We start from the raw sequence: 8,790 nt of genomic DNA on the forward strand, positions 1-8,790 counted from the left end.
ATATCGATTTCCCCAAGAGTTAAAATGTTTTGATTATGGTATTATTCGTGCGTTAAACCCACACGCCAGGCTATAATGTTGTAAAAGGTAGGCGGTGCCTGGATATTTCTCTGTAGGCAGTCAGGTGACTTGGGAATTTATCGGGCTATTATACACTGCTGGGTCGTTGTTTTGTTTTGTCCATTTCTGCTGTAAACAGCGGAACAGAAACAAGAAACTGCTATGTCGCATGCGTTTACATCGGCTGTCATAGCTGCGGAAAAGACTTGCTCCTGAATTAAATCACAAGGTAAGGGGCGTTTAGTTCATTAAACTGAACGGTAACAGACACATTGGTTTTTAAGGATAACAGGCTAATGCTAGTGTGTTTCAGACTTCGGTGTATACATCAAACTCGGGTTGATTTTGCTACCCAGCTAGATAGACGGCTAGCCCACATTAGCAGTGTATGAAGACGAATAGCTTGTCAGATAGCAAAGTAAATAAAGCCAACAGCAAGTATGGCTATACACTGATTAAAATGCTTACTACCATTACCACTGTACAATATTTGTTAGCTGGATGGCTAACTGAACCTTGCCGATTAGTTGCAACAAGCGAGACAACATATGGCTAACGTTAATGTTGTAGTCACGTTAATATTTGTAATTGTTCAGGCTCTGGGCTGTGTAAAACACCTTGAGGTAATTTAAATTGTTATGTAAATAAAATTGATTTGATGGGGGTATTAGAGCTAGCTAGCATGACGTGTTGGTCATGAAGTGAAGGCTAATATTGTGTACATGATAAACCAAGGACTTCAATGCTGCCATTAATGCATGTGCAGCTAGTTTTGAAGTAAGATAATGCCATCAAGTGTAGATAATCAGTTGTTTAGGGGTAATAAGTCAAATGTTATGAAACTGACCAACTAGCTGACGTTGAATAATATAGATTAGCGGTTAGCTAACTTTTGATTATGTAATGTTACCACGTCAAGCTAGCAAGCCACTCTTCGTCATTTAGTCGAACTTGACAGCTAACATTAGTTAAAACCCACTATCATTATGCTGGTCGTATTCAAGCCCTTCTCTGGTCGTAATTACTGATCCGTCTGTGGTCATCGCTTCTATCGTTAACGGCGCTGAATTCAGGGATATGTTTTTGCTGACATTTCATGTGTTTTGTACACCGACGTTAGGCAATAGCCTACGTGTCTAGTTCTGCCAAATTTCCTCGTTTAACGATACCTAAAGACAAACAAAATGTTCTCAATGAGTATGAGGAAGTGCCACGAGTGTGTACCTTATTCTGTGTCAATCTTTGTACAAAATAAATATAGGCCTGACACTCCAGTTAAAGGTGCCGTTTGCAAATGCCTCTAAATAAATGCTCGTGCTCTATTATTTCTTAGTATTCCATGCATTCTCATGCGTAGGTTGTAAAATAAAAATACATTTTGGACAAAAAATAAAGTAAAAAAACGTTTCGAATGACAAACTAGATGCCAAATCATAGTTCAACGGGTGAATGTGTCTGAGTTTTAAATACATTTGAAGTTGTGGTCTGTGTCACTGTGCTAAACTCAAGTCAAAGTTTGTATGCTAAAGCACGTAGGTCTAGCATTGAGGCCTTTTGCTGTTGTATTCACCATGATGACCTCTTCTGTCAAGGCTTTGAGTGAATTATGCTGGACATTGGCGCAGAGGTGGTGAGATTTGCCCAGTATGGCAATATCACAGTGATCCCTACACCTGAAAACACCTCTGTGGCTCCCACCTGGCCCCCAGAGTCGGAGATGAACGTCACCAAACCACATAGGTGCCTTCAGGTCCTTTATGAAGACATCAGCAACTCTAGGTAAACTTATCATGGACTATTACTGCATCCAAAGTAAACACGTGTGTGTGTGTGTGTGTGTGTGTGTGTGTGTGTGTGTGTGTGTGTGTGTGTGTGTGTGTGTGTGTGTGTATACTGGCAACAAAGAAAATCCCAAGAGTTGTTAGACTTTTGGACTATTCTGTCACTCATAATACCATAGTATGTGCATTTAGTGTAATGATTCTTGGTTCCAGCGCAGCCAGTACTTGCTAACAACATTAGGGTGCTACAACTAATGTACAATCAACTGTAAAGAAAGAAAGTAGCGATTTGATCTTGTCAGTGATTTGTGTTGCTGGGAAATTTGTGGTAGTCTCTGTTCCCCCATTTTGACTTCCCCTTTTTAGTTATTTCCCAGGTGGTTACTTAACAGCTGACCTAACACGGTGATTTATTGTGTAATTACTCTGTCACTAACTGACCTTCTTGTCAAAAGAGGTCTGGATATTAATTAATGTGCACCATTCCAGGACATAAACTACTGACCATTTACTTTTAGTGATTATTTGACTTTCAAGTCGATGTTAATAGTTCAACAGAATCGTTTACATTTAACAATGTTGGCATCATCATGGCACTCCATTAAGAACGAAGGTAGAACAGCAGTATTTGCAATATTTTGATTAAATGTCAGTCATTTTTAACCCCTGGGAAGACATGAAAAGATTTGCCCTGTTTTTCTGTGCAGAGTGCGCTTCTGGGACCTGTTGCTTCTGGTACCTAATGTGGCCTTTTTCATGTTCCTGCTCTGGAAGCTGCCATCGGCACGTGCCAAGATCCGCCAAACTTCCAGTCCCATCTTCATCACCTTCTACATACTGGTGAGTTCTTGTCCAGCGGTGTATTCAGCCTCATAGTGTTATTACTAGGGCTGTCAGCGTTAACGCGTTAATCTATGCGATTAATGCGGCCGCGATTAACGCGATACAATATTTTAACGCAATTAACGCAACTTAAAAAAAAAAAAGTCCTGAAGTTATGACAGGAAGCGATGTGGAGAAGAGGTTGGGAGAGGATTGGGAAATTACATCAGGCCAGACTTGAACCTGTGTCCCCTCGGGCAAATTAAGTAGGGGGCTTGGCCTACCAAAAGCCCCCCTTGTTCAAAGTGGGGAATGACAGAAAAAGTTTGAGAACCACTGCGGTAGTTGAAGATGGAGAGAGCTGAGGGATTGTTGGGCGGAAAGTTTCTGTTTAATAGGCAAAATTACAGAACAATCGACAAAACTAAAGTTGTATGTAGCATTTGTCAAATTGAATTTAGCTATCACAGAAGCAGCTCGTCTTTAAGTTATCACCTTAATGCAAAGCACCCGACAGAAAGCAGTCTCAGGTTAGATGGTCGCCAACCCACACTCTACGACTTCTCTAGTAAAATAACTAGACCAGTCCGTGAAAAGGTTACCAACGCTTTAGCAGCTGGTCACTGGACATCAGTCATCAATGACAATTACCTGGGTGTCACAGCTCATTTGATTGACAATGTATGGAAATTGAGATTTTTCATTGGAAGTAAAAAAAAAAACAGACAAACAAACTTTTAATCGCGATTAATGAATTTCAAAATGTGAGATTAATTAGTTAATTTTTTTTTTATCTATTGACAGCCCTAGTTATTACAAACTGGCATCATGGTTAGCTCTTTTGCAGATTTGATGTAGATTCTAGAGACCACAAGTTGAGACCACAGTAAAGATTTTATCAATTGAGTATACTTTTGAACATTCACGAACCATTTCAGTATGAGGTCTTTTTATAATGTATTTTAATTCTCATCTCCTAGGTATTCGTGGTAGCTGCAGTTGGCATCACCCGTGCAATAGTGTCAATGACTGTAAGTGCATCCAGTGCTGCCACCATCATAGACAAGGTAAGCATTAGGTCTGAAACGGCACTGTTTAAATGGTCAAAGTGAGAACCCTGTCGTAGTGCTGACTGAATGTTCTCTGGGGTTGAATTAGCTGACTCATGACTTAGAATGTTGTTTTTGCAATGCTGATGCGGACCTCTTTACAATTTTCGTTTAATAAACGCATCACATGTGGATAGTTTGACTGCCCTTTTGCCAGTCTGGAAGGGAGTGACTCACCCACTTGTCATACTGTTGAAAACATCTGTGAAATGATTCCACATGTCTGCTGAGCAGTCAGTGCTGGTCTGAATTTAGACAAGCATTACACAGTTCTTAACTACAGAATGAGTCATTGGAAGATTGTCATGCTTTTGGGCATATTAAAGTCACTGCACAGAAATGTAGAATGTGGTGGATGAAGAACCAAGGCAGCAATCCATACATGCTCCTGTGCGAATGTGTTGAAATAAGCTGCTCTATGTGTGAGTTGTCCTTTTCTGTGTTCTCTCACAGGTGCTGTGGGAGATAACGCGCTTTTTCCTCCTGGCCATAGAGCTCAGTGTAATCATATTAGGACTGGCATTTGGTAGGCCTTGAGTTTTACATTGAGAATTGAAAGTTAGTTTAAGGTTTATTTTGAGCTTGTGTTGTCTGAATTCTGTGTTTTATATTATATTTTGAGAGAGAGAGAGAGAGAGAGAGAGAGAGAGAGAGAGAGAGAGAGAGAGAGAGAGTGTATATATAAAACATTATTTTATTTTTTTATATGTAATAATTTGGATTATAATATGAAAGCAAACTGTTTCTGAAATGTTACCATGCTAAGAGCTTATTGTTTTAGCTTGAATGGTTCTGTTTTGCTTCCAGGTCATCTTGAGAGTAACTCCAGTATCAAACGTGTGTTGGCCATTACTGCAGTGCTGGCGCTGGGTTACTCCATCACACAGGTAAAGCCAGACATTCAGACTAGGTCTCAGATCCTCCATATTGCTACATTTCCATGGCATCAGTAAACATGTTGGTGTCAAAGTATGAAAAGTATAACATCAAAAGTTATGTTACTTGTTGGCCCTCAGGGGACTCTGGAGATTCTTTACCCAGATGAACATCTCTCAGCTGAAGATTTTAATATATATGGCCATGGAGGGCGCCACTTTTGGTTGGCCAGCTCCTGTTTCTTCTTCCTGGTAATTATCCAATGCAGTTTAAGCAAACACTGAGTAGTTTTGCACCACTAATGCAGTGGACTGTATATGCTGGGATGTATAGACTTGCATTATGGTGAATGCCCCCCTTTTATATTTTTGCTTATATTTTTTGTGCCTTAGGTTTATTCTCTAATAGTCATCCTTCCCAAAACCTCGATCAGGGATAGGATATACTTGCCATGTGAGTATGCGTGTGAAATATCTGAACCACCAGCTGTGCAGACAGTTTTGCAAAATCAGGATCTTGACTCATCCGTTGGCTGAGATCTCATTCCTTCCCATCCTCCCTCGTTTGTTCCCCCTCTGTGACCCGTTGATGTTTTCTACCCATAAATTCAAGTCAGTTCAGATTTATTTTGAAAGAATTATCTCCCCCGACAGACTTCACCCTCAAATATCCTCATCTTCCTCTCTGTCTTTCTCGCTTCCAGCCAAGAAGAGCTTCTATGTGTACGCTGGCATCTTGGCTGCCCTTAACCTGGTCCAGGGCCTTGGCAGTGCGCTGCTGTGTGCAGACATCATTGAAGGCCTCTGGTAAGACCCCCAGTGCTACCTGCCGTGGACACTGGCAAGCTTTCTCTTTAGGCCTTTGTACCGCTCTGTAGCTCCTGATTTTGTTTACTGAATAACTCACATTGGTCAACTGCCACCACACAAGCTTGCTGCTCACTACACCTGCTGTATTTATAATTGTTCCTCATATATCTAAGATAAGACTTGGGGAGTAGTGGACCTTGAAACGTTTGTGTTTATATTTGAGAGCAGCAGGTCCATAGCTCAGCTAAACTTTCTCAGTGAAAAAAAACAAACATATTTTTTACTTTCACTTTTTACCTGAGGCCCTACAGCTCAATATGACCAGCCTGGCCGTCTCCTTCTCCGTCCAGTGTCGTCTGTTCTTGTTTTGCTGCTATAAATCAGGTCATGTCTTATTAAAGCCTTATTGGATTCTGTCTCTTTTTTCCTCCTTTTAACGGGCAGCTGTGTTGACGTGACCACATTCCTCTACTTCTCCATGTTCGCTCCGCTTATCTACGTGACATTCCTCAAAGGCTTCTTCGGGTACGTAGAGAGCGAGACAGCCTGCCTCCCGCAGACATTACTATTTGCAGCCTGTCAGCAGATTGGGCTGGTAATAAATGGAGGGATATTGGATGGGAGCGAGATCATAGCTCATCGCTCTGGCATTAGCTGCACATCTGTCTTCGCCCTGATACAAGACTCATGTCTGCAGAGGCAAAGCTTGCAAATGAAAAGCCAGCATCTCTTGATCTCTGACATTTGGAATTTGTTTTAGTATCATTTCAATTCTTTGTCACATTCTTAACAATCCATTTCAATTTAAGAAAAGTCTGGCTATATTTGGTGTCCCCATTTCAAATCAATTACCTAACTAAATATAATGAATGTGCATCTCTGATGCATGTGGAAGATTGATAGTCTGTCTTAATTTATTTTTGTGCTTTTTTGAAAAGATTACAAAATAAATCTCCTTCCTGTCTGCCCTCAGCTCCGAACCCAAGATCCTCTTCTCCTACAAGTCTCAGATCGACGAGCCTGACGAGACGGACGTGCACCTGCCCCACACCTCGGCAGGGATGAGCCGCAAGGACCTGGACCACAGCTCCTTCTCCAGCACCCAGATCGACGGCTCCGGGTCCTACCTGGACGACGTGGCCTCAGGACCGTACGGCGTGGGCAGCATCAACAGCATCGACAGTGACCGCTGGAGGGCGATCAACGCCTGAGAAGGAGAGCGAATGACGGACACAAAAGAGACAGGCAGAGGAAGGGTGGAGAGAAAAGGAGAGATAGCAGGAAGGAGGGAGGGGGCAGCATAGCGCAGGGAGAGGGGAGATGGAGAGAGAAAAGGAGCACTGGTAGAGAGGCAGAGGCAGAGGAGGAGAAAGGACAGAGGTATGCGTGGTGCTCGAGGGGAACAATGATTTGGCAGTCTGCCCTCCCTCCAGTGTATTCCTGTAGTATTGAGAGCTGCAGTGATAAATACCAAACCAAGAGGCTGATTGTGATTGACGTCCACTACTACCTAAAGTATTGCACCCTTTTTTTTGGTTTGTAGATGTGTGTATGCACATTTTCTTTTCCCAAGCACAGGCAAGCTGATTTATGCAGGCTTTTATTTTTTTCAGCATAGTTAAATTTTAATTCGATGTTGCGTTCGTACTACCTGTTTGTTTGTTCGTTAGGTTGTTCATGCTGGGATGTCTGGTCTCCAACGGCTACTGCCTCGTGACTGTAGACTGCTAGGAGTCATGTTGTGTTCTGTCTTTCGTCTGGCCATGTCATGGTGATCGGAGGGACCATTCCCAGAATGATGTTGCACACTGAAACTGAGACACACTCACACACAAACACACACCCACACCCATACTCTTGCCTAAATCCATACCCGTAGCGTCGATGCTCAAATCTCTGCAGCTAGTATGCTAGCATGGTCTCTTGCTTGCTTATGATAGTCAAGATCCTAGAAACAACCCATACTGCTGAGAAATAATTCCCACAGAAACAATAATGTCAGTTTACACCAGTGTTGAATCGCCTGTACAGTAACTATTCACTGATCCTGAGACACAGTTCCCTTTTCTCAGAATTAAGCCTGAACATCTGACTGGTAGTATTTAGAGACTTTGCCAACCAGTGCTACAGTTTCAACTGCATAGTGGAAGGGACTGTTGGTTCAGTTACTCCCTGTATTCTGAATACAGTATAGTTCTGGGTCGAATGCTGAATGCTTGAGCCCTCTTTCACCCTTCAGACCAGAGAGCCTACTCCTGCCCTAATGAAGGGAGAGGTGCTCTAAACCCTCCAATGGAGTGAGGAACAGGTGATGTCAGACTCCAGGATGGACTCTGTCATGTGAAATGCTTGTGTGTCTAGGCTTTTACATTTCCAATATTTATTTATTCTAGTGATCTTGTCTTTTATTTCTAAGCCAACAGCGAGAATCACATTGTCACCGCCTCTCTTATGTCTCATTAACCTTGTCATCAGCTCAGATGTTTATTCTGCTAATAACACCCTCTTAATTTTATATTTAATGTATCTCAAATGTTTTATTCAGTTGTTTCACTTGACAGAGAAAAAAGAATGGGGTATTTTTGTGACCAAATAATGTATATATTTTGAATGTTGTGGGTGAAACATCTGTTGTTGTTTTTTTTTTTCATTCATAAAATAGATGTGTTTGGGGGGAAACAAATATTGTAGTGTTTTATTTTTCTGACTAATGATCCCATTTAATAGCATCCACTGCCATTTAGGAGACTTTGTCTTGGGATGCAGGTGATTCAGTACTCTGTTTCCCAGTCCAAGATTTACAATATTGCATTTACTTCCAGGATTTCACATTAGATGGCCTTTTATCTAGGCATTCATTATTCTGCAGTTTCTTTTGCCTACTAAATATTTTCGCTCAATCTAATCTGACCATGTAAGGGACATGTACTACGGTCATAGTACTTAACTGCAGAATTGTGCAGAAGTAGTCTAAAAAAGATACATTTGGTCAACTTGGTTACATCAATATGGTTACATCAAGAAAAATCTGTTGGACAGTAAATTACGAAAGCATTAATTTATGATAATTTGAATATGTGACAGTTTAACATATTACAAATACCTGAACATTCAAACAAAGACAGAATTATTTTCTTTTTAGTTTCAGGAATATGAATTTAAGTTTATTTATTTTTGGAGAGGCAACGATCTCTAATGGTAGTTGATGGTACTGCATAGGTTTTCTTTTTTAATTCACTGATGCTTATCCGTATGGCGGAAAAGAAACGTTTTGAGCTTCCTGTCCTTTCCAAATCGCACTTGTCTTGTATAAATGCAGTCTGATTTAAAAAT

At 41.2% G+C, this 8,790-nt stretch overlaps 1 protein-coding gene across 1 annotated transcript; it reads left to right on the forward strand.

The window, feature by feature from the left end:
* The first annotated feature begins 94 nt into the window (after positions 1 to 94).
* Positions 95 to 8,140, forward strand: tpra1 (transmembrane protein, adipocyte asscociated 1). The gene is made up of 11 exons (XM_042705460.1): positions 95 to 289; positions 1,653 to 1,839; positions 2,549 to 2,681; positions 3,644 to 3,730; positions 4,226 to 4,298; positions 4,580 to 4,659; positions 4,789 to 4,899; positions 5,041 to 5,101; positions 5,352 to 5,454; positions 5,902 to 5,982; positions 6,431 to 8,140. The coding sequence occupies exons 2-11, from the start codon at positions 1,667 to 1,669 to the stop codon at positions 6,666 to 6,668; spliced, it is 1,140 nt and encodes a 379-aa protein (XP_042561394.1). The 5' UTR covers positions 95 to 289; positions 1,653 to 1,666; the 3' UTR covers positions 6,669 to 8,140.
* The last annotated feature ends 650 nt before the right edge of the window (positions 8,141 to 8,790 follow it).

The sequence above is a fragment of the Clupea harengus genome, unplaced genomic scaffold (genome assembly GCF_900700415.2).
Source record: "Clupea harengus unplaced genomic scaffold, Ch_v2.0.2, whole genome shotgun sequence".
Lineage (NCBI taxonomy): Eukaryota > Metazoa > Chordata > Actinopteri > Clupeiformes > Clupeidae > Clupea > Clupea harengus.

Coding starts and splice junctions, on each gene's coding strand:
- tpra1 (XM_042705460.1), top strand. CDS start 1,667: ATGCTGGACATTGGCGCAGAGGTGGTGAGATTTGCCCAGTATGGCAAT. Junction 4,900..5,040: donor GCTCCTGTTTCTTCTTCCTG/GTAATTATCCAA, acceptor TTTGTGCCTTAG/GTTTATTCTCTAATAGTCAT. Junction 5,102..5,351: donor GGATAGGATATACTTGCCAT/GTGAGTATGCGT, acceptor TCTCGCTTCCAG/CCAAGAAGAGCTTCTATGTG.